The 25,882-nt window shown below is 40.6% G+C and overlaps 1 protein-coding gene, 2 long non-coding RNA genes and 1 pseudogene across 3 annotated transcripts; 3 read left to right on the top strand and 1 right to left on the bottom strand.

Annotated features, from left to right (window-relative positions):
• The first annotated feature begins 299 nt into the window (after positions 1 to 299).
• Positions 300 to 1,120, top strand: LOC122672891. Its single transcript, XR_006334504.1, has 3 exons — positions 300 to 415; positions 532 to 619; positions 910 to 1,120. It is a non-coding gene; the product is annotated as an uncharacterized LOC122672891 (long non-coding RNA).
• A 2,521-nt stretch (positions 1,121 to 3,641) lies between these two features.
• Positions 3,642 to 6,477, top strand: LOC122671362 (F-box/kelch-repeat protein SKIP11-like). The gene is made up of 2 exons (XM_043868527.1): positions 3,642 to 3,674; positions 4,387 to 6,477. Exon 2 carries the CDS (start codon positions 4,458 to 4,460, stop codon positions 6,063 to 6,065), a length of 1,608 nt encoding a protein of 535 aa, XP_043724462.1. The 5' UTR covers positions 3,642 to 3,674; positions 4,387 to 4,457; the 3' UTR covers positions 6,066 to 6,477.
• On the bottom strand, positions 4,360 to 22,775 carry LOC122671365. The gene is made up of 3 exons (XR_006334338.1): positions 22,633 to 22,775; positions 9,071 to 9,072; positions 4,360 to 4,417 (listed from the first exon to the last, which is right to left on the bottom strand). It is a non-coding gene; the product is annotated as an uncharacterized LOC122671365 (long non-coding RNA).
• Positions 22,629 to 24,648, top strand: LOC122671363 (annotated as a pseudogene).
• Positions 24,649 to 25,882: the final 1,234 nt, after the last annotated feature.

Here is a 25,882-nt window from a genome sequence, read left to right as displayed (position 1 = left end):
AAATTGTGAACCTTCCATAACACCCTTAAGTCTAAATCCCCATAACTACCCTTTACCATCCCCATCTCTTCCTTCACCTCCGAAATCTTCACAGTTTCCATCTATTCATTCAGAGCTTGATCCCAAACAATTGCAAGCTCTCCGCTCACTTAACAACCTAGCTGCTAAAGGTCCTTGCTTTCAACCGTCCCTCCTCAATGCCACTCTTTGTGACTCTGAAAAGCCCTTCAGGCACCTTGTCTCGCTTCGACTCATCAACTACTCCGACGATGTTCAACAGTGAAAAAACCCTAAGTTCAACGGAAGAGTCATAGACAAGTTGAGCTTCTCTCCCCTGTCTCAAAACCATCGGCAAAAGATCCGAAGAGGGATGAATACAAAAAAAGAAGTTAAACCTGAAGAGAAGATAGAAGAGGTTCGTTCATGAAAGAAAATACTCCGAGAGATCAGATCTATTTATTACATTTTCGTCTTCCATTTTGGTTTCTCTGGTTTCAATTTCATTGTAGATATTCTTAGGTTTCCATGCAGCCTCCGGTGATCATAGTGGTGTTAAAGGTCCACATGCACTACGAAGCCTGCGTGCAAGAAATTGGAAAATGAATACAAAGGATTAAAGGTAAAAGCTCCAATTAGTTTGTGCTCCTGTTCAATATGGTATTTCTTTGTTGATTTCATCGATTATTCTTCGAATCCAGAGGAAAAAGATATTCCCATGGATTCTCTTTAGAATTATTTGAATTTTCGTCTTGATTATACATAATGAGAATATTAATGGTCAAAATCCGGGAAGATTTATTAAAATCCCAGGGTTCCAATGAAAACTCCAACCCATTGTGTGGTGGCAAACACTTGAAAGATTTATTGGTGAAAATGAAAAATCTCAAATCTTAGGGTTTGATTTTTCAGGAGTCGAAACAGGAGATTCAAATTTGAAGAACTCACTGGTAACAGTGAAGGGCATCTTCAACCCACAAAAGCTGGTTGAGTATGTGTACAAGAGAACAGGGAAGCACACAACGATCTTGAAGCAAGAGCCAAAGAAGGCGAAGGAAGAGAATGAAGAAAAGAAAGGCGAAGGTGAAGGTGAAGGTGAAAAGAAAGGCAAGGGAGGAGATGGTGGCAAGAAGAAGGAAGAAGGAGAAGCCATCAGTGGAAAAACCCTAATGTACTGATTTGTGCCTATATCTCAGAAGGGGCAGATGACCGATGGTGGTCTCTCTCTCTTGATGGTATCGAGCTGGTGAAGGGTGATTAACTTCCATCCGACACCAGTCGTCTCTTTAGTATCTAACTCGTCTCTCTAGCTTGGATAGAAGATCCAACCCCCTGAAGCAAGGTATGCATGACCTTACTACTTGTCAATTTTTTCCTGATGTAATGTTGCTATTCTTCAAACTCCTAGAAAGCCTTTAGCAAAAACACGTTTTGAAAGGCTCTGAAAAGGAAGTTGCAGGTCTCCAACGGTAGAGAGAGAGAGAGAGAGAGAGAGAGAGAGAGAGAGAGAGAGAGAGAGAGAGAGAGAGAGAGAGAGAGAGAAGTTGTAGGTGGAGGAGGAAGGGTGCATATCGTCGGTGGTGCATGATGGTCTTCGATGGTGTTTTTTAATGGACTTAATTAATTATACCCTAACTATTGGTGTGGGTCCATGGGCATAAAACCCGGTTTGGGATCATTTTAAGGTTAATGGGGGTATACTAGTCCTTTCCATTGTGGAAGTGGACAAGGATAAAGGTTTTGTATTATAAATACAAGGTTGGGGTCCCTGTAGTCACTTAATCTCATTTGCTAATCTTCCTACCAATAATTTGAGAGGTGCATATGAGACAATAATATTGTGGAAGATCCAAACCAAGGTTTTTATTTGTGTTATTCATGGGGAACTCTACCAATTCTTCTCCAACATACGTGGGTGCAAGGTACACACCGTTTCTCTTGTTTTCTTTATTCAATCGTGTTCTAGTTCGTTGCATGTAATTGATTTAAAGTTTCACAAAGTCCAAAGAGATTCAACACGCCTCCCTCTGAGTTGTAGGTCTCCAACGGTTTGAGAAGGGAAGAAAACGTTCTGAAAGGCTTTTATGTATATAAGTAAGATGGTCAAAATGGACATTTCAACTTTTAAGCTTAACAATGATTAACATCAGGGGGGAAGTTTATATATTGAAGGTTTTTGAGGTGTTTGTGTCATTCGACCAAAATGCAAGGGGTGTCTGTGAAATTTACCCCAATATAAAATCCCCTTGATCAAAGCCCCTATGCATCCCCTCATTGGCCCTTGCATTATTGCATGAACATCTGACATCGTTCTTTGTCCTTTATACTGTGGGTGAACAAAACGTACACCCATCTATCTGGGGTATGGTTCGTAATCTTAGATTGGATCGGAATCGATCATAACCGATCCGTCAAGGTATTCTTGGATCGACCAGTCCGATCTAATACTTGCCATTTTTTTGCATTTTTGACTGATATTTTGGGTGTTTTGACCCCTTTTTTTGAAATTTTTATCGATTCGTACCGATTTTTAATTTTTTATTAATATTTTTGACCGATCCAAATCCGATAAAAAAACCTGGATTTTAGTCATTTTTTACCGATCCAGGTCAAGTTTGATCGATCCAAATCGGTATCGAATCGTTCTTGGTCATGACCGATCTCGAGTCCAATACCTGGATTTTGAACCGGGGTCATACCAGATCATAGCTTCGCTGAATAAGAATAATCCAGCATGATATGACACTTGTAAGCATCTCAAATGGCGATACCACTTGGCAATTGGTATCACCATGTGTCTTCGTGAACCCTGGTTCAGCACTTCAGCCCATCGTTTTTGCCGACCCATGCAAACCTTTTTTTTTTTGCTAAAACCCCCCATGCAAACCAGCCGCTGCTTTCAGAAAACCAGCGACCAAGAAATAAGCAATCCCCGAACGTATACGGTATACGGGTGAATTGAACAGTTGTGATGAAGATCATAGCTCTATCTCAATAGTAAAAACGGCGCAAGGCCACGAGACTAACGTTTTACTAGACGTGAAATTGACTGGATTGATTGACCAACGAGAAATTGAAGTGAGAAAACGAGAGATTGTAAGTTGTAACGGAGACTGTCAAAAGAAGAACGGACTCCTCGTTTTGTATTTTAACCGGCCGCTTTCAGTTTGACACGTGGAGATACGTCAGTTAGCGGTTTCGGGGGTTTCGAGTTCAACCCGCCGACCCCGTGCAGAAACTGCTACTCAAAACGAACGCTCTTGAGCGTTTCTGGGCGTTTGGGCCCACTTTACCTCTTACAAAGTTAAAAGTTAAAACAACCCCAACGGACCCACGCCGTGCACCCCCCCCCAATAAAAAAAATAATTAAACGAATCCCATAAATAGAATAGAGAGAAGCAGTCTCGACTATCGAGTCTCTCGACATGAGTGAGCTGTGCGTGGGAGAGAAGAGGGGGGAAGAACTGTGCGAGGAGGGACTTCCGGGAAGGAATAGCAAGAGGTAAAGAGCCCATGTAGAGTAGACTCTCAACTCTCAAGGCTCTTCCAACCTCTATAGCTTCACAGATTTCGGGCGTGATTTGCACTGGGAATCGGAAAAGGACGACAAAAGAACGAGCAGGAAGAGAAACGGATGATTATTTCATAAAATTCTTCTCATTCTTCTAATTCAAATCGTAAGTACCACATCTCTTTTGTTTCTGTTCATCCTTTGTTCTGGCCTGGGATCTCCATTTCTTCCCACAAATGAGATAATTTTACATGTAAAGTTGTTCTATAAATAACAATCCAAAAATTGGGTCTTTAGTTCAAAATGAGGGGGTGTTATACAGAGAATTTAGTGTTTTGATATAATAGATTGTGACCAGATAATTTTTTGCATTGTAGGATTTTCATTGAATAACCTACTGATTTCTTCTTAGCCTTTTTTCTTGCAAATCGAGACCTTGTTGCCGCACTTTCGTGTTTAGGGATTTTTCTCTTTCTGTTCTGTGATTTTGATTTCATTTTCGTGTTTTTATTTCAGGGTTCTTTGATGAATTTTATTACAAGAAGTGCGATTGCATATCTTTCGATAAATAACTAAATTATTTTTTCTTTCCTCTCGTTTGGATATGTGGTCTTGGATTTGGATCGATGACGAATTGAGACGGACTAAATATTAGATTTTATTCTGTTTTTCTTCTTTGGCATTTTGGATTTCCATTTGTCTCTGGAAATTGATTTACAGTTCGGGCTTCTTAATCACTTACTGCTTGAAAGATCGCATTTTTACTATCAGAAATCGGTTGTTTTAACTTTTATTTTTTTTGTTTTATTCCGGAAGTAGCTCAAGCGATAGGTTCTATTCTTGACTGATTGGTTTTGAATTTCGTTTTGGTGCGGAAGAGAGGAGGCCTTTGTGCTGGTCGGAGTCGGACTGATAAATCTACTGCTGTTCCCGGTTGAATTCGGGAGATATGTTGGAGGGCCAGTCTTATCTGATTTCGAGGGCCTTGCCAAGCTCCTGTGAGCAAGAGAGTAAGTGGGCTTACATGACTTACCATCTCATTGAGGTCTCAAATGGAAAGCGTCATTTAGAAGATGAAGGGGAAGAAGCATTTGGGCAGAGAAAGTCATCTGACGCGCATCAGAGAGAGGAAATGATTCAACCCCTGCATAATCTCTCCCAGCCTTCTGAAGACCAACCTCATAGTAAGCGTCATCGTGGGGATCAATCAGATTCGAATTCCCTCACCCAGCCCATTTGCCAGGACGGCCCGATGAACTGCCTTCCTGACATGCATCAGAGAGAAGTAATGTCTCAAAACCGGCATGATCTCTACCAGTCTCCTGAAGTCCAATCTGATAGTCAGCATCATGGTGGGGAGCAATCTGATTCGAGTACCCTCATCCAGCCTGTTGGCCAGGAAATCTTAATTAACTGCCTCCTTCATGCCCATCACGCAGATGAAATGACTCAAAGTTTGGGTGATCCCTCCCAACTTCCTGAAGACCAATCCAATTATAGGCGTCATCATGGGGATCAATCAGATTTGGATTCCCTCATCCAGCCCATTGGCCGGGACAACTCGATCAATAGTCTCCTTCTCTGTTCAAGGTCAGATTATGGTTTACTGGCCTCCCTGAATCGGAGTTTTCGTTCTTTGATTCGAAGTGGGGAGCTTTATAGGCTAAGGCGGATGAAGCAGATAATCGAGTACTGGGTTTATTTCTCTTGCCAGCTCCTTGAGTGGGAGGCATTTGATCCCATTCGTCGCCGATGGATGCATTTGCCAAGAATGCCTGCAAATGAGTGTTTCATGTGTGCTGATAAGGAGTCCCTGGCTGTGGGTACTGAGCTTCTGGTATTTGGGAAGGAGGTGACTTCTCAAGTGATATATAGATACAGTATTTTGACAAATTCCTGGTCGTCTGGCTTGAAGATGAATGCTCCCAGATGCTTGTTTGGGTCTGCCAGCCTTGGGGAGATCGCGATTCTAGCTGGAGGATCTGACTCACTGGGGAATGTCTTGGATTCAGCAGAGCTTTATAACTCAGAGACTGGAACTTGGGTGACACTCCCAAGCATGACAAAGCCAAGAAAGATGTGCTCTGGGGTATTTATGGATGGGAAGTTCTATGTTATTGGGGGAAGCAATTCAGTGCCACTCTCATGTGGAGAAGAGTATGATTTGCAGACTGGAATTTGGCGTGTAATCCCCGACATGTTTCCCATACAGAGTGGAGCAAATGGAGGAACAGCACCACCTCTGGTTGCAGTTGTAAATAATGAGCTGTATGCAGCTGATTATGCAGAGAACGAGGTGAGGAAATATGTAAAGGATAGTAACTCATGGATCACCCTTGGTAGGTTGCCTGAGCGGGCATCCTCAGTGAATGGTTGGGGGCTTGCATTTAGGGCATGTGGCAGCCAGCTTATTGTTATTGGTGGACCTAGGAATTTGGGTGGAGGGATTATAGAGCTCAATTCATGGTCCCCGAATGAAGGCCCACCACAGTGGAACCTGCTAGCCAGCAAGCATTTAGCGAGTTTTGTTTATAACTGTGCTGTGATGGGTTGCTGATGGGGAATTGGGTTTTGGTGACACCATGTGCATTATGTGGTGCCTCACAATGGATGAGATGTAGAAGATGGTCTTAAAAGATAGGATCCTGGCTAGTGGGTAATCTCTGCCTTTTTTTTATTCCTGGGAAATTTCAAGTTTTACTCCAGATTTAATAGAATGTTTTCTTGTAAGGAGGTCTTGATTTTTTCTTCTCTCCCCCCCCCTTTCTCTTTCTATTTTTGTTGTTATTTCTTTTTATTTTATTTTATTGAATTTGCATCTTCATCCATTGTATCGACCAAAGCTTTGAAAGGTGCTCATCATGTAGCAAAATGACAAGTTAATAATTGAAGCTCCAATACAATGATAGGTTGTCAGGAATGCTTGCACATGTTTCTTGAGCATTGCAGAGATATTTCTATTGATCTCAGAATATGGTTGTCTTTTTCTTGGAGAGAAAATTTGCTTTAAGAAGTTCTCTTTCCTTTGATCTGCTTATGCATAAATTTTATCCCATTCTAATCTTCATGTTCGACATCACTAATGAGTATTAAGGGCCCTAACATAATGAGGTGAATTGTATTCAACTTTTTTTACTTGATCTAAATTTATTTTACTCTGTCTCTGTGGATCCTAACATGTTTTTCTTTGTCAATTTGATGAGAACAAAGATGTTCAGCAATTTGATCGATTGCTGTTTTTTTTTCAAAGATATAAAGATAGTTGAAATTTTAGTTGAAGCTACCAAAAGAAATAGATCTTGGGAATTTAGGGTCTTTTTGGTATCATTTTTCATTTTGTTTATGGCCTATTTAAAAAAAAAATCATTAATAAAAAGCTTTTATATAAAAAGAAATGAAAATTGTTTGGTAACTATTAGGCATAATAGAGTATAGAATGAAAAATTGTTTGGAAAGTAGTTATGCGTAAACAATTTTTAGTAATAGGTGAAGAAATTCCCCCATCACCCATCCTCTTTTACTACTCAACACTCAGCATGCACAGGACCACTGGTGCCTTCGGAGGCCTGCAAAGTCCATTTATGTATATACGCATGGATCTATTTCCATGTGTATAGATCCATGTGTGAATGCATGGTGGCAGTGTCTCCTTGGGTAAAAAAAAGTGAGAACAATAATGCCAGGAGAAACGAAATAAACTACTGTAGAAACTGACCTTGATTCAACAATTTTGGTGCGGTCTCATTCATAGTTGTCACGGCGTCACGGCAATCCAAGTTGGTGGAGGGGTGTCACGTCGATATATCGACATGTCGCCCGCCATGGCGAGCATGTCAACCATGTTTTATTTTTTATTTTCTCTATTTTTAATGTGTTAATAGATGTATACTCAAGCCATGTTTTATTTTTTCTCTATTGTTTCTCAAGTTTTAAGAAGAAAATTCAGAAATCGAAGAAGAAATCAATGAGAGAAAGAAGACAGGAAGAAGAAATCAAAGAAGAAATCGAAGAGGGAAAGAAGAAATCGAAAGAAATTGAAGAGGGAAAGAAGAAATCGAAGAGGGAAGAAGAAATCGAAGACAGGAAGAAGAAATAGAAGAGGGAAAGAGAGACAGGGAGAAGAAATCAAAGAGGGACGCCATGGCGTAGGTTGCCATGCAACCCTCTCCAGCGCCAGGACGCCATGGCGGCGCCATGACAACTATGGTCTCGTTAGCATCCATGTTGTTTTCCTTGAGCATGACATAGATATTGGCGTTGGAGTGATTCCCGATGATTTCCTTAATTGATTTAATGGTTCTCCAGACGCGAGCAGAAAGGATTTGAGTTCCACCGTCGAACAGGAGACCATATCCGCGAGGAGAAGAGAAAATGGATTAAGGACCAGAGAGAGAAGAAGTGGCCAAGGGAGAGAGCAAGTAAAATCAAACCCTCGAATGGCTGGGAATGGGGAATGAAGAAGATAAGAAGATGTGGTGAAACGATCTTTCAAGTCTCCAGTCGAAGCAAGAAACCCTTGGATGTGCTTTGCATCCCTCTTAGAAAGCCCGCGAACACGGCCGAGGAAGGGAGAGTAGGATAGAGAGGGAAAGGAGAAGGCAATTCGAGGAGCAAGGGTTTTGAAATCGTTTTACCCAGGAGCCCCAACTCACAGGGCTCATACCACTACGACAAAATCAACATCACCAACACCATCTAGCTTGCCAACAATGTCTCCATGGTGGATGGCAAGCTCCGCTACACCATCAACGACATCTCCCACGTCGACCCACCCAAGCTCGCAGAGTTCTATAGCATTACCAAAGAAGAAGAAGGGGGCTTTTCTAAAATCAAAACCAAATGTCTACCCTCACTTCTTCTGCTTATGAGCTCGTGCTCATTATACTTGAGCGGAAAAATGAAGGAAAAACGTTTTTGGCCATAATCCATAATAGACTCTTGAGTCTATTATGATTTTGGGGGTGTTTTTGTTTATTTTAAATAAAAATAAGTTTCAAAATGATACCAAACACGAAAAAATAAAAGTTGTCATAAAATTAAAATGAAAAATGATATAAAAAAGACCCTTAGTGTATCTCCATTATATCCCTTACATGTTATAGGGAAAATCCTGGGTCCTGAGGTTGCTGCAAGATCAATACACTGGTTGGTGGTGGAAGTTTAGGGATAGATGTCTAATTGATTTCGACATAAAAGATTGCCTTTGAGAATGGTTTGGTAATCAAGTTAAGATCCTTATGCTTGGTTGTACTTTTTGGATGGTGATGGGGTGAAAAAAAGAAAAAGAAAAACAGCTTTAAATATGTACTAGAGGTTAGAGAGTTAATTAATATCTCATCATGCTGATCTTTTTTTAAACCAAGGTAATATCTTAGGTGGCACCCTTTTGATGGGACTTGATCCTGAGATCTCAGGCCACAGACTACGTAAAGGTCATGAGCAGTACTCCTAAACAACAACAATGCAGCTTTATCCCAACTAAATGGGATCGGCTACATGGATCCTTGGCCTCCAATCAGCTCTATTGGAGGTCATACTTGATACAAGGCTTAAGCTATGCACGTCTTTCCTCACCACTTCTCCTAGGGTCATTAGGTCTGCCCCTGGCTCTTTTAGTTCCTTCAATCTGAATCAAATCATTCATCTGTACTAGAACATCCAAAGGCATCCGTTGAACATGGCCATGCCACCTCAAACAACTTTCTCATAGCTTATCATGTATTGGACCTACTCCCAAATCAGCTCTAGTATGATCATTCTTTACTTTATCCTTCCTAGTTTTGCTACACATCCATCTCAACATCCTCATCTCCGCTAGACTGAGTTCTACATGATGCTTCTTATTTGCCCAACAATCCACACCGTGCATCATAGCCAATCGTATGACTGTCCTATGAAATTTTCCTTTTAAGTTTTAAAGGAATATGTTGATCGCACAACACTTCGGACGCACCTCTCCACTTCATCCATCATATTTTAATTCGTTGTGAAACATCATCCTCTATATCACCTTCTTTATTTATGATTGAGCCCAGATACCTAAAATAATCCCTTTACGGAATCTCCATCTCCATCTCCATCTCCATCTCGACCAATTTTCACCACTTCATTATTCGTCCTAGTGTAACTAAAGTTAAACACAATATAATCCGTTTTCGTTCTACTTATCTTAAAACCTTTTGATTCCATTGTTGATCTCCATTACCCATCAAGACACCATATACTCTATTTTCTATCGTGTCCTAGCATAAAACCAAATTGGCTCTCCGTAATAGTAGTTGCTTTTCTCAGATGGGTTTCAATAACCCTCTCCTATAATTTTATAGTACGACTCATTAATTTATGGCTCTATAGTTGTTGCAGCTTTGAAAAACGCCTTTATTTTTTAAATTGGAACCTCAATGCTTCATCTCCATTCATCTGGCATTGTCCTTGTGCTCATAATCTTATTAAACATCTTGGTCAGCCAAGATATACCATAGATTCCTTAAAGCTTCTTTTACTTCAGACGCCCTAATCTTTTGTACATATCTACAACATGTAGTGTCTTGATGGGTGCAGTCTTCTTGGACACTATTACTTGAACTGTCTTCAATTAGTAGGTTCTAGAAATAATCTTTCCATCTCTCCTTAATATCATCATCCTTTATTAGTACCTTACCATCTTCACTATTAATACATCTAACATGGTCGAGATGGGAATAAGTCTAGGGTTAGGTTATATACATGTTGGGCTTTTGGTCCCATGCGTTTTCAATGTAATAGGTCACTTTTATGGACCTGAAGTAGGGGTAAATAGGTTGCATACGGGATTAGCTTCTACACTTAGCTTATTTTTATGTCTTAGTGTTTTAAATTGAACCAGTCCAAAGCTTGTTGAACCAGTGGTTCAATTTAAGTTGTCTTTTTTAATTTAATTTGTTTTAAGTTGTTGTGTGAACACTTAAAGAAATCACATGACTTATTTTAGGCTGTTACTGAAATTCGGCCAGAGGTGGATATTCTCTTCTCCTAGGCTGAATATGATTCCTAGGACTGTTATGAATTGACCCTATGGCCATTATAAATAAAGGCAAACCGTGGGGCTCCTTTTTACCTCACTGTTTTTGAAAATATTGCTCTTGCAAGATGCTGTCTGCAACTTCCTTTTCTTCAAGAAGATTTTTGTCTTGAGTGTGATCAAGACTGGTGGGATTGGTGTTTGATCCAATCGACACCTTGTGGTTTGAAGCCCGGGTGATTCCTTTTGAAGATTTACCATCAAGTTTGATTTTTATTCAAACAAGCTGCTGCCAAGGAAACTCTGCAACCACAGTGAGTTTGATTCATCCCCAACCCCAGTAATTCTTCTTCTAATCCTCTGACAGCCCAAATCCTAGGATTCCCCCTTTTGTTTTCAATTTTCCCAATACCTAAATTCTGCCCAGACCAAACCAGCCAGCCAAATCACACCAGACTTTGATCGAATTCTCCTCTCATACTAGGGAAAACTCGATGCAAGTTGCTCCCTCATCTGACCATCATAAACCCTAAAATCCATCTTTTGCTCTTTTCAAAAACCCGAAACCCTAACTCTAACCTTGCTGCCGATTCTAATTAAAAAGGCCTGAACTTGTTAATACTTAATGTAACCATTACTGGTAGACTTCCCTACATCAACTTAGCATAACTCTACCATCAAACCCTAGGTCCCATTAAACCCTAACCCTAATTTAACCAAAAACACCTATTTTTACCTATTTGAACTACCCTGTTCATGGCAGATTCTGGTTATTGGCTTCTAGTTGGTCTCCTACCAATCTAGAACTACATTAGGGATACTCGATCCAATTTTATTCCCCTTCTCTATTTTCTTCTTTGTTTCTATTTCAATCAATTTCATTGTGTGATCTGCTACAAGTTCTGCAATCAATTAAGGAATATCTGCTACAAGTTCATCAATAGTTGCCAGTTTTTAAAGACCAAACCAGCATTAAATTTTGTTCAAGAAGATCCTGCCTGGGGCTAGGTCCTTTGTGATCCAGCCTTACATTAGAAGGTGTAACAGAACAAGAATATTTAGCCAGCAGATGGACCTTAAACTTGGATCAAACCTAGGTCTTGTTAGGGTGGATTAACCCTCCAAGTTTGGGCTAATTCTGGTGGCCTGATTGGGGATATATGGAGGTCACAAAAATAGAAGGTAAGGGCTGAAATTAGAAAGTTAGAAGTTTCAGACAAATCAGCCAACACATTGATTCCAAACCAAGGTCGAATGAGGTTCTCCAAGTGAGGAATTATTTCTCCCAATATGATATTGATCAGGAGTAGGTCAGCAGGTGGACTGTCACCCGAAGTTGCAGCAGAACATGAAGAGAACCAGGGGCTGCAGCTGCAGAACTGAGGAGTTCTGAACCAGGTGCTGCAGATGCAGAACTAAGGAGTTCTGAAACTCCAAACTTCAGGCTTCATGATATGGTCTCCTGGTGGTCGAATGAAGGTCTTGGTGATCATATTAGAACCCCCAAAACTGCATCATAGGAGGACTTCAGATGAACTGATCAGCAGGCAGAATTCAGCAAGACAAAATTTGAAACTAAACTGCTGCAGGTGTATTTGATCTCTCAAAACAGCAAGCAGTCCTTCCAATAGTTGTAGGGCTTGATGAGGACCTCCGACAAGTCTGTAAACTCAGTTAGGTGTCTCAGATTCTCTATGGCAGTCTTGGAAAACAAAATAGAAAGTAAATGAAAGAGAAGGGAGATGGAGCAAGGGAAGGGGAATGGGGATAGGATGGGTCGGTTATCTCAGCCAAGGCATCTCACCCTTTCTCAGCCTCTCTCAAGTCAATGGGGATTGCAAAAGCAAACCTCATTCATAAATTCAACTCGTGGGGGGACCCCTTGGGTCTATTACAATATATAGGACCAAGTTACTAAAAATAAAACAAAGAATAACTTGCTGCCTAAGTAACTCTAACTTCGTTGTTAGGCAACTAATACAAGGACAATATTGACTTCCTAAAATAGAAACAAAGATGCTGAAACTAAAAAGGAAAGTAACTTGGCTAAATAACTCAATAACTTGTTACCCAAGTCAACTAAAAATAGAAACAAAACTGAACTCCTAAATCCCCCACACATAGGCAAATTTGAATCTTCTAATAAAGCCTCCACACAATCTGGTCTTGGGCCCCACAGGATCTTGTAGAAGCATTCCCACAAAGGCAATATGGGCTATTATACTGTTCAATTGAACAGTAACATGAACAGTGTTTCTATGTAGTCCTAGATAGATGAGGGATCTACTAGAAGCCACGTAACCAGGACCTTCCAAACAACTGGCCGATTGGACAGGTTTAAAGACTTAGGTCAAAATTAGGGTTAGGTTTTAGGGTAATATGGTAATGCTAGTCAGGTTTAGGGGAAGCTAACAGTGAAGGTTTGATGATGTTTAAGTGAAAATTTATAAATTAGAAAATTAGGGTTTTGGGTTTTGGGTAAGATGAGTGTGAGGAGTTTTAGGGTTTAGAGGTGGAGTTTGGGCTAGGGCTTTGGATCAAGTGCCAAGGACAGTGAGGAGAGGATTCAGTTGTAATATGGATGGGTTTTGATGGCTGGATAGGTCTAGGTTGGTAATGTAGTTCTAGATAGGGTAAAGCCCTACTAGAAGCCAATTAAACCAGGACCAATAACAAGGAACTAAGGGGCTGTTGGTTCTGCAGTTTCAGTAGGACAGAATTGCAGTTTTAGGTCAAATCTAGGGCTTAGGTTAGGATAATGGAAGGGGGGCTTAGGGGGTATGGCTAGGCAGGTTTATAGGACTCTAATAATGTAGGTATTATAGAGTTTTAAGCGTTTTGAACTGGGCAGTAAGTCAGGATCGACTATGGGTTTTGGGGAAATTAATGAGGGATGAGGGGATTAGGATTTTGATGGACAAATATGGCTGAGCAGCAAGATCTAGAATTTAATGGAATTAGGGTTTGATGGAAATCAATCAAAAATAAAGGGGGATCCATTGGGGAAGGGAGTAGAGGATTAGAAAAAGAAATTAATGAACAAGTTGCAGCAGAATCCACTAGTAGCAGCTTGAACAGAAGTGAAGGATAGAACCACCTTTGAATTGGGATCCTCCCGGCCGTCACGGAACAAGGAGTTGATCGGATTCCGCCAATCCCTTTCACCTTGATAGAACCACAAGGATGCACACTCATAAGGAGCACATGAGCAGCAACAATGGCAGCCAACAAGCAAAAGCTTTTTCATTTATCAAATTCGTGTTCAAGGCTTTGCCCTCTTACAACCTTATATAAAAGACTCAAAAATAGACTTCTACTCTAAAAAGGAAAGGCCTAACCCAATCCTTAACCTATTGGGTAACTTAAACTGACTAGGAAACTAAAATACTAAAAGAAATAGACTCAAAACCTGGCTGGACTTATAGAATCCTAATCCATCCCAACTTACATCAAATGACCACTTAAACAAGTCACATGATCACTCGAACTGAATCAGTTGGATGCAACCAATTTGAACCGGTTCAATTAAAAAACATAAAAATAAACTAAGTATTGGGCTAATCCCGTATGCAACCTATATACCCCTAGTTTTGGTTCATTAAAGTGGCCTATTACATAGAAAACCATTGGGATCAAAGGCCTAACATGTATATATATCTCAACCCTAGACTTATTCCTAATAAAAGAAGCCCAGTTTGGTGATAATTCTGCATCAGTAGGTTTCTAGGTTTCTAGGGTTTTACTGGAGTTGAGGGGGATTAGGGTTTTAATGGTAGGATGGGGTTGTAAGCTGGATCGAGTGTAGGGTGTGGTGAGAGGGGGTTGTGATCCAATTTTGATTGGATTCTGATGGTGGGATAAGGCTGGATAGAATTGTGAATGTCCTAGGGTTAGATGGATTGATGGGGATAAGTAGGGCTTAGGTTGGAGGATTAGAAGAAGGTTGATTGCAGAAAATTGTAAAATACTTACTGGATTTGTAGGTCTTTAATGGTAGTAGCTTTGAAGGATAAAAGAGAGCCTCCCGATCTACAAGATGCAAGGAGCCGATTGAAGATCCACCAATCCCTTCACCTTGATAGAGTCTACCAAGGTTCTAAAACTCGGGTTTTGACTAGGTTTCGACCAGTCAGAAACTGAGTTCATCTCGGTTTCGACCATATCTCAGTCGAAACCTGGGACTTTCACCAGGCTAACTCGAACCTTGGTTTCGAGGCCCAGAAGTTTTGTTTTTCCCTTCATTCTTGTTATGTTGCCTATTTTTGACATTTTAAACCCAATCCATGCATTAGTTTCACATAGAGAACACTAAAAATATTACTTGTGGTTTTGATCTAAGTTTGATACTATATATTGTTCTTGGACATGGTATCGAATAAGGTTTGACCGGAACATAACTCCTTCAATATAAATGAGATTTAAGAAATCTTGGATTTGTTAGAAAACTTTGTTTTGATAACTTTCCAACCATAGTTCGAGAACTTGTTTTGTTTCGGTATTTCGAGCTGACCGAAATATCCGAAATATTCGAAATTTCGGATATTTCGGTTGAAATAGTGTATTTTTTCTGGTATGTTTCGATAGGTCATTTGGGTGGGTTTTAGGCCAAGTTAAGGCCTGAAACTTCAAGGAAACCCTATTTTAGGCTATGTAAACACATTTAAATGTTCAAATTGCAAAAATAGTCACCCAAAATGGTGTTTTGGATGTGCACCATTGATTGGCAACGTACGGTCGAGCCCTAATGTATAACTTAGTTAATTACACATTTACACATACACATTGTACATTAAACAAGTAAATTGACTTGGAACTAAGTTGGAAACATAATGACTCATAAGTTAAGTCATAAATCATAATATTAAGTACATAAGACATCAAGTCAATAACAAGTTAACAAATAACAACTTAAGAGTTAAGATTTAAGAAGATGATATCAAGCATTCCAAATCACAATATGTCAATATCCCCAATTGTCCCCTACAAGGCTACAATCAAGTAGTCAACTAGTCATCATTCATCTCAAATGTTTACAAATTTGCTAATAATAACTACTCCGCCGTCCAGGATCAACCCCACTCATGGTCCGCTGGAGTCGACGTGTATTGCTCTCCGATTGTAGGACAAATGCATGTCACGTCATAGTCTGGGAGAAGAAGCGAGTGTAGTTATCTACAGTGGCCATGTAAACTGCATCATCAACATGCTGAAGGTAACCTATCCTAGGATATAGGTCACCAAACTGTGAAGAAGTACTACCCACTGATCTACTATGATATGAGTCCTATGACGGCTCTGGGAGCATGTACGGGTTGTACGGCTGTGGCTGGTGGGTTGGGTAGCCAGTGTAGGAAAAGAAGTCATCCACAAAAGACGATCGACTATATCCTTGTGAGTGGGAGTCATACTCAAAACTGGGAATGGATGGAGAAGATATAGGCTGCTGCCCCCAAGGGTACTACCCAGAATGCCCTTCGCCACATGGATGTGAATGAGATGAACCATGCTCTGATTGTACTGGAGATGGACTGCTGTCTACATGAAAAGATGGGGCACGGAAATGCCCACTCGATCTACTGTCTCGATCGCCAATACTCAGTCCACCAACAGAGCCAGATAGGGCATCAATGTCCATAAGCTCAGCTTGCCTACTAGTACCACTACCACGACTACCAGGACGGGACTGGCCACGCTGCTTTCTCGAGTAGGTCGAGGTGGATGATGTGGGCCGTGTGGCTGGTGTGGGGCCGGAGGGGGCACGGATTGCCTCTTGCTGCTCTTGTACCACAAACGGGACTCGAGTTCCCTCATATGCTTGACCACCATCACCATCATCATCACGTCCATTATTACCTTCATCATCACCTCCATCATCACCATCTCCACCAGGACCACCACCACCATCTCCACCAGATGACATAGACCAATCTTCATCCTCCTCATCAACACCACCAATAGACTGGAACGGTATGGGTGACGCGTCCCGTGCATGTACCTCACCCTCTGCAGCCAAGAAGTCATCCACATTAGCTCCCCTCCCCCTGGGTCTGGGCCGGCTGCCTCTGCCCCTCTTGCCTCTAGCTCTGTCGTTTACCACGGTTCGCCATAATCAGACTAGTTTACTGTTGCATGAATAAAAGACAATTCATTAATCACTGAAGCACATCAATTCTTTTAGTTTAAATGTTTAAGAATTAAGATTTAAGAGCACTAACACAAGTATATAAGTATATAACTATTTAGTATTTTTCCCCTAACCCTCATATTTTTCTCATATTTAAAAACAATTTTTAAAAATATTTTTCAAATAAATATTGGCCTAGCACAACAAAATTGAAAAGATATGTAAATGGGCAGCAAATAAGAAGTATGTAAAATTTACTTTTATATTTTTCAGTAATTTTAAAACAAAAACCTCATATTTTTTCTTATTTTTTGCTATTTTTTTGAATTTTTTAAATATTTTTTATAATTTTGGAAAATTAAAATAATTAGTTATTGGAAGAAAAATATTTTTGACACCATGAGGCCATAGATCGGCCAATGGTGTCTAACATATATTTAATTCATCACCATACAATATACATAACCCCTATTATTTTTTGATTTTTGTTGTAAATAAATTCAATTTTTGAAGTAGAAAAATAAATAAATAATATATATACCAAAAAAAAATTTCGACACCGTGAAGTCGTAGATCGGCTTCCGGTGTCTAACATATATTTATTTCATCACAAACAAACATGTTGATCAAGCATTTCCCTAAAAAAAATCAATTTTGAGAATATGGTTTTACCTGAAATAGTGGAAAGGCTTCACAGATGTGCTAAGAAGTTTGTTCTCCAAGTGATTCCGGTGTAGATGCGGCAAGGATTCAAGTGGGAAGTGGAAGATTGAAGAAGAAATAAGCAAAAACCTTCAAAAACCAAGCAAAAGAGGAAAATTGCTCTCTGTTTCTCAGTCTCGGTCGAAACTTCGACCGAGACTATCGAAACATGGTATTTTATATAAAGCATTTTCTCGAGATTTTTGAAATCTGGCGAGATTTTGAAAAAATCTCGAAATATCTCGAAATCTCGAGAATTTCGATCGAAATTTAGTATTTTTTTGATTTGAGGGGTCATTTCGTTTCGAGGGGGTCGAAATTCTCGAAATCTCGATCAAGATTTCGCGAGATTTTGAACTATGTTTCCAACAAGTCCAACATTGCTTAAATCTGATTTATATTGAAGGAGTTATGTACTGGTCAAACTTAATTTGGTGTGCGAAAATGGTGTCAAAATCACTCTAAATGAAAATATTTTTTTGAACATCAAAACAAATGAATATTTTACCGCATTTTTGATTTTAGCAATGTTTTACTATATTAAGATTTATGGAATTTTTAGATTTGAGAAAAACTCTAGCATTAGAAAGTTGAAAATTGCATCTACCGTCGAAAATCCAGTTTTTGTTCTTGAATTGGGGGGTTGACATTTTTTCCTTTTGGAATTTGATTTTTTAACTATTTTTATTGGATTCAAATAGGGGGTATTTGCTTATTTATGAATAATATCTTAAATAAATGAAATACAAATACCAAACCTAAACATTTACTTAAATGATATTGGACATAACTAAGTGCCTGTCCTGGTTTCTGGCATAAATACCTGTCTGTCCTAGTTTCGAGCCAAGTTTCCCCTAGTTCCGATGGGTATATGTGTTGAAACCACCGAAATATGGTCGAAACCAATCGAAACTGGTCGAAACCATCAAAACCCAGTCGAATCCAGGGATTTTATAAAATCCCACTTCAACTCGTCTCGGAAACCTGCGATACCGAGTTAACTCGGTGGTTTCGACAGGTTTCGATCGAGTTTTTCTTCCATGGAGTCTACAAGGCAACACTCACTAAGGAGCAAGGCAGTAGCAACAAAGGCAGCAAAGCAGAAAACTATTTTGAAAATTTGAACTGTGGGGGAGCCTCCCACGTTGAGCTTCATTTATATCATAAAGGCCAAAGGCCAAAAACCTGTTTATCTTAGGAATTGGAATCCTAGAGCTGATTCCTATTACAAAAACAAGTCCTACCCTCATTAGAAATCGTGGAGGGGGAACAAGTTAATTTTAAAACTAATAACTTAAAGTATTCCCTAACAACCGATAGGATTAATTCCCCTAACAACCAATAGGATTAATCCCCTAACAACCAATAGGAATAGATCACTTAAATTGGACCATGGTCTGAACTGGTTCAATTTAAGTTTACAAAATTAGACTAAGTACGAAAAAATAAACTAAGTATGGAAATTTGCAAAAAGAAAACTAAGGCTCCAACAATCAGACCTACTCCTAGGGCTGTTTCTTCTTCTTGTGGGTGCTTGGATCTGCATCAATTCTCCCCAGCTTAAAAACATTCATCTCCGATGAATGGGTGAAGGCCATGTAACGTTGATACAACTCGGGGTCGAGCTTTTTGAAATCATATGCATGGATCCAAGTACTGTCATGGCGTGGGAGACCTTTCCATTTGACTAGGAAAGAATGGTAACTGGTGCCATGTCAAGTGGTCTTGTGCATATCATCTAGAACCTCCTCGATCACATCTTCAGTAGGTGGCTTGAGTTGGGGCAGCCTTAGCATTTGTTCAGAATCACCATCGTTTGAGTGATGTCTCATATATAGGTAGAGATCAGCCACATTAAACACATTGCTTATGCCCATATCAGCAAGCAACTTTAGAACATAAGCGTTGGGTCCAATAATAAGGGTCAACCACTTGTAAGATGGTCTTGTCCTTAGCAAAATGTCCCCCTAGGCCTCCCCCATGTAACTCCCTAATTATGTGATGGCATAGAGAGGAATCCGGTATGCACAATCTCGTCCCCAAGAACAAGTACCCATCGTGTAGAGCATACTTAGGGTGCTGCCCACCCTGCTGTAATTCAGCATAATGGACGCTAAAATCCTTGTCACTTGCATATTCTCCACAAATCTGCTCTATGCTAAGTGCATGTGCTGAAAAAGTGTTAAAAGTCAGTACTTTTCTGCTCAGTGCATCAGCCACTGTGTTCTCCTTTCCTAACTTATATTTCGAAGCGAACATGAACTCTTGTAAGTAGGCAACCCACTTGGCATGACGGTTGCTGATTGACTTTTGGAATGTTGGTGCTTCAGTGCTTCATGGTCAGTGTATAATATAAATTCCTTACCAATAAGGTAGTGCCTCGAGTGTCTCAACACTTGAACAACTGCCTACAGCTCCAAGTCATATGTAGAGTACTTCATCTTTGCATCGTTGAGCTTCTCACCGTAGAAGGCAATAGGGTGCCCTCCCTACATCAAAACACCTCCTAGACCCACATGTGAAGCATCAATGGCAACTTTAAATATGCGGCCCAAATCTGGTAGCCTTAACACCGGAGCTTCAGTCATCTTCTTCTTGACCAGATTGAAAGCTTCAGTGATAGCAGCTGTCCACTCAAACTTTCCTTTACTTTGCTTAGTGCATTCGGTAATAGGCACCATGATTGCGCTGAAATCCCGAATGAATCGCCGGTAAAAAGAACTAAGTCCATTAAAGCTATGGACTTCAGTAAAGGTCTTTGGTATGGGCCAATCGACAATGCTCTTGATCTTCTCCGGATCAGCTTCTATACCTTTGGAGGATACGATGAAACCGAGGAAAATAACCTTGGGCAGCATGAACGAACACTTCTTGAGGTTGATAAAAAGTTTCTCCTGTCTTAATACCCTCAACACTTGTTTCAAGTGATCAATATGCTCATCTGGATGTTTACTATACACCAAAATATCGTCAAAATAACCAACCAAAAATTTACCAAGAAAGGGGCGGAGTACCTGAGTCATCACCCTCATAAAAGTGCTGGGTGCGTTGGTCAAACCAAAGGGCATCACCTTCCATTTGAATAAACAATCCTTGGTTTTGAATGCTGTCTTCCACTCGTCTGTAGGCCGGATTCGAATCTGATGGTACCCACTCCGTAGGTCGATCTTCGAAAAGATCTTAGAACTGGACAACATATCAAGCATATCGTCAAGTCTAGGCATTGGGAAGCTATACTTGATGGTAATCCTATTTATGGCCCTGCTGTCCAGACACATGCGCCAAGAACCATCCTTCTTGGGCGTTAACAAAGCTGGAACAGCACAGGGGCTGAGGCTCTCTTGGATGAACCCCTTCTTTAGCAAGTCTTCTACTTGTTGCTTCAATTCTTCATGCTCTGTAGGACTCAGCCTATAAGCGGGCAGATTAGGCAACACTGAACCTGGAATCAGGTCTATAGCATGCTGGGTATCACGTAGGGGAGGTAATTCATCAGGCAGCTCCTCCGGAATGACATCTTAAAAATTGGACAGCAGCTCTTTGATGACTGGAGAGAGTGACTCTACTGGCTGTGGGGTCACTTCTCTAGTAACCAAAGCTAAAATCAGACCTGTATCCTTGCTGGTTTGCACAAACTCCTTTTGTGGAACAGCTAGGAGCTTACTTACCAATTCTGTCCCCCTTTGATTGGTGTACAGGGACTGCATCTTACGCATTTCAGCAGGTAAATTCAAAGGGTGAAATATGGTCTGCTGCCCTTGATGCTGAAAAGTACACTGATTCTTCCTCCCACCAATGGTAACATCGTTGTCATACAACCACGATCGTCCCAATAGTACGTCGGTCATCCTCATGGGAATCACATCACACCTTATGTCCTCCGAATAGCGATGGAGATGTAGGGTTACAGAACAGCGCTGGTTCACCTCCATCTTGTTGCCATTTAAGAGAGAGACCTTATAGGGTTGTGGGTGTTTTTCAATCTTCAACCCAGCCTTCTTCACAAAATATCAGAAACCACGTTGACACAACTACCACCATCAACAATTACCTGGGCGTTGTGATCTCCTGAACGCATGCGAGTATAAAAGATGCATGTGTTAGAGTTTATGTAATGAGGGTAGTTTGGGTATTAGTCTAGTGTCTTATTTTGTATTTCCTTGTTTTACCTTTTACCTCCCTAGGGTGATGGTTGTAATTTACTATTTTCATATTAGTGAATCAAATAGGGGAGAAGAAGATACACTCCACCTATTTCGGTTATCATCTCTTCTTCTCTTCTTCTCTTCTCTCCTTCTCTTCTTACTTCCTATCTTCTCCTCTTATCTCTTGGATTAATATTACACCATTTCCAACTTGGTATCAGAGCACTCTCTGATTCTGGTTTGAGAGTCGTTCTACACTTCGCTTCCTTGTAGCCTTCTTTGGAACCCTAGAAAATGTAGAGGGTTCCAATAGGAGGTTATACCATGTAAAGAAATACCCAAAGTAATCTAATGAAGTTCTCTCATCATCAAGAAGGTCATACAAAAGAAGTTTGAAGACCATTCAAAGAAGACATTTGGCTGTTTGCAGCTCAAATCAAAGAAAAACAGCCCAGATTACTGTTCCGTGAACAGTAACCGGAGAACTGAAAATGCTCTCCTTCTTCCTATTAGAGCTTTGTTGGAGTTGGTACCTGGCCCATTGAAGTCGTCTTAGGGCCCCCTTTCAAACCCCCAAAAGTTTGGTTGCAAAGGAAGACAGCCCAAGGTCTGCAACTTCTTTTTTTGTCTTTTGTTAAAGTAAATCCACCAGCTTTCTCTTCAATCTGTGGTTTCTCTCTCATCAGGCCACCATTTGCCACATGGCTAGGCTCATTTGAATCGCCCAAGGAGTGGGATTCTTTGGTTTGTGGTCTTGATTCTTGAGGTTGGGAGTTGAAGGTGCATCACTCCTTTCTATCTGTTTCCCTCAGTACCACCAGGTTTTTTCTTTTTTTTTTTTGATATTTTTGGTCTGAAATGATGGTGTAGTTGTGCTTAGTTCTTGGTGGTTGGTTCATGAAGTTATATGGAGTTTGTTTGTTGGTTTGAGGTGAAGTTCCATTGCACACAGCATGGTTGAGTGGCTTCCCTTCATTTTTTTTCACTAGTTTATCACCCTGCAGAATTTTTTCTTACTCCTTGGAAAGAAGGATTTGGGTAGAGATTCTCCCCACTTTGTTTGCCTATCATGTCAGAGGACAAACGAAGAGGCCAAGGGCTTCTTGGTATTATGAAGAAAGTAGTTTGAGCTTCTCCGGTTGTGGTGTCGGACTGATAAATCTACTGCTGTTCCCGGTTGAATTCGGGAGACATGTTGGAGGGCCAATCTTATCTGATTTCGAGGGCCTTGCCAAGCTCCTGTGAGCAAGAGAGTAAGTGGGCTTACATGACTTACCATCTCATTGAGGTCTCAAATGGAAAGCGTCATTTAGAAGATGAAGGGGAAGAAGCACTTGGGCAGAGAAAGTCATCTGACGCACATCAGAGAGAGGAAATGATTCCACACCTGCAAAATCTATCCCAGCCTTCTGAAGACCAACCTCATAGTAAGCGTCACCGTGGGGATCAATCAGATTCGAATTCCCTCACCCAGCCCATTTGCCAGGACGGCCCGATGAACTGCCTTCCTGACATGCATCAGAGAGAAGTAATGTCTCAAAACCGGAATGATCTCTGCCAGTCTCCTGAAGACCAATCTGATAGTCAGCATCATGGTGGGGAGCAATCTGATTCGAATATCCTCATCCAGCCCGTTGGCTAGGAATTCTTAATCAACTGCCTCCTTAATGCCCATCATGCAGATGAAATGACTCAAAGTTTGCGTGACCCCTCATAACTTCCTGAAGACCAATCCAATTATAGGCGTCATCGTGGGGATCAATCAGATTTGGATTCCCTCATCCAGTCCATTGGCTGGGACAACTCATTCAATAGTCTCCTTCTCTGTTCAAGGTCAGATTATGGTTTACTGGCCTCCCTGAATCGGAGTTTTCGTTCTTTGATTCGAAGTGGGGAGCTTTATAGGCTAAGGCGGAAGAAGCAGATAATCGAGTACTGAGTTTATTTCTCTTGCCAGCTCCTTGCATGGGAGGCATTTGATCCCATTCGTCGCCGATGGATACATTTGCCAAGAATGCCTGCAAATGAGTGTTTCATGTGTGCTGATAAGGAGTCCCTGGCTGTGGGTACTGAGCTTCTGGTATTTGGGAAGGCGGTGACTTCTCAAGTGATATATAGATACAGTATTTTGACAAATTCCTGGTCGTCTGGCTTGAAGATGAACACTCCCAGATGCTTGTTTGGGTCTGCCAGCCTTGGGGAGATCGCGATTCTAGCTGGAGGATCTGACTCACTGGGGAATGTCTTGGATTCAGCAGAGCTTTATAACTCAGAGACTGGAACTTGGGAGACACTCCCAAGCATGAAAAAGCCAAGAAATATGTGCTCTGGGGTATTTATGGATGGGAAGTTCTATGTTATTGGGGGAAGCAATTCAGTGCCACTGTAATGTGGAGAAGAGTATGATTTGCAGACTGGAATTTGGCGTGTAATCCCCGACATGTTTCCCATACAGAGTGGAGCAAATGGAGGAACAGCACCACCTCTGGTTGCAGTTGTAAATAACGAGCCATATGCAGCTGATTATGCAGAGAATGAGGTGAGGAAATATGTAAAGGATAGTAACTCATGGATCACCCTTGGTAGGTTGCCTGAGCGGGCATCCTCAGTGAATGGTTGGGGGCTTGCATTTAGGGCATGTGGCAGCCAGCTTATTGTTATTGGTGGACCTAGGAACTTGGATGGAGGGATTATAGAGCTCAATTCATGGTCCCCGAACGAAGGCCCACCACAGTGGAACCTGCTAGCCAGCAAGCATTTAGCGAGTTTTGTTTATAACTGTGCTGTGATGGGTTGCTGATGAGGAATTTGGTGTTGGTGACACCATGTGCATTATGTGGGTGCCTCACAATGGATGAGATGTAGAAGATGGTCTTAAAAGATAGGATCCTGGCTAGTGGGTAATCTCTGCCTTCTTTTTTTTTCCTGGGAAATTTCAAGTTTTATTCCAGATTTAATAGAATGTTATCTTGTTAGGAGGTCTTGATTTTTTCTTTTCCCCCCACCCCCCTTCTCTTTCTATTTTTGTTGTTATTTCTTTTTTTTATTTTATTTTATTGAATTTGCATCTTCATCCATTGTATCGACCAAAGCTTTGAAAGGTGCTCATCATGTAGCAAAATGATAAGTTAATAATTGAAGCTCCAATACATTGATAGGTTTCCAGGAATGCTTGCACATGTTTCTTGAGCATTGCAGAGATATTTCTATTGATCTCAGAATATGGTTGTCTTTTTCTTGGAGAGAAAATTTGCTTTAAGAAGTTCTCTTTCCTTTGATCTGCTTATGCATAAATTTTATCCCATTCTAATCTTCATGTTCGACATCACTAATGAGTATTAAGGGCCCTAACATAATGAGGTGAATTGTATTCAACTTTTTTTCTTGATCTAAATTTATTTTACTCTCTGTGGATCCTAACATGTTTTTCTTTGTCAATTTGATGAGAACAAAGATGTTAAGTAATTTGATGGATTGCTATTTGTTTTTTCAAAAATATAAACATAGTTGAAATTTTAGTTGATGCTACCAAAAGAAACAGATCTTGGAAATTTAGGGTCTTTTTGGTATCATTTTTCATTTTGTTTATGGCCTATTTAAAAAAAATCAGTAATAAAAAGCTTTTTTATAAAAAAATAAAAAAAAATTGTTTGGTAACTATTAGGCATAATAGAGTATAGAATGAGAAATCGTTTGGAAGGTAGTTATGCGTAAACAATTTTTAGTAGTAGGTGAAGAAATTCCCCCATCATCCATCCTCTTCTACTACTCAACACTCAGCATGCACTGGACCGCTGGTGCCTTTGGAGGCCTGCAAAGTCCCTTTATATATATACACATGGATCTATTTCCATGGTGAACGCATGGTGGCAGTGTCTCCCTGGGTAAAAAAAAGTGAGAACAATAATGCCAGGAGGGACGAAATAAACTAATGTAGAAACTGACCATGATTCAACAATTTTGTTGCGGTCTCGTTAGGATCCATGTTGGTTTCCTTGAGCATGACATAGATATTGGCATCGGAGTGATTCCCGACGATTTCCTTAATTGATTCAATGGTTCTCCGGACGCGAGCAGAAAGGATTTGAGTTCCACTGTCGAACAGGAGACCATCTCCACGAGAAGTGAAAATTGATTAAGGACCAGAGAGAGAAGAGGTGGCCAAGGGAGAGAGTAAGTAAAATCAAACCCTCGAATGGCTGGGAATGGGGAATGAAGAAGATAAGAAGATGTGGTGAAACGATCTTTCAAGTATCCAGTCAAAGCAAGAAACCCTTGGATGTGCTTTGTATCCCTCCTAAAAAACCTGCGAACACGGCCGAGGAAGGGAGAGTAGGATAGAGAGGGAAAGGAGAAGGCAATTCGAGGAGCAAGGGTTTTGAAATCGTTTTACCCAGGAGCCC

This window comes from Telopea speciosissima, chromosome 8, assembly GCF_018873765.1.
Source record: "Telopea speciosissima isolate NSW1024214 ecotype Mountain lineage chromosome 8, Tspe_v1, whole genome shotgun sequence".
Lineage (NCBI taxonomy): Eukaryota > Viridiplantae > Streptophyta > Magnoliopsida > Proteales > Proteaceae > Telopea > Telopea speciosissima.
The sequence above is the reverse complement of the archived record's forward strand: the minus strand, read 5'-3'. Positions and strand labels throughout refer to the sequence as shown.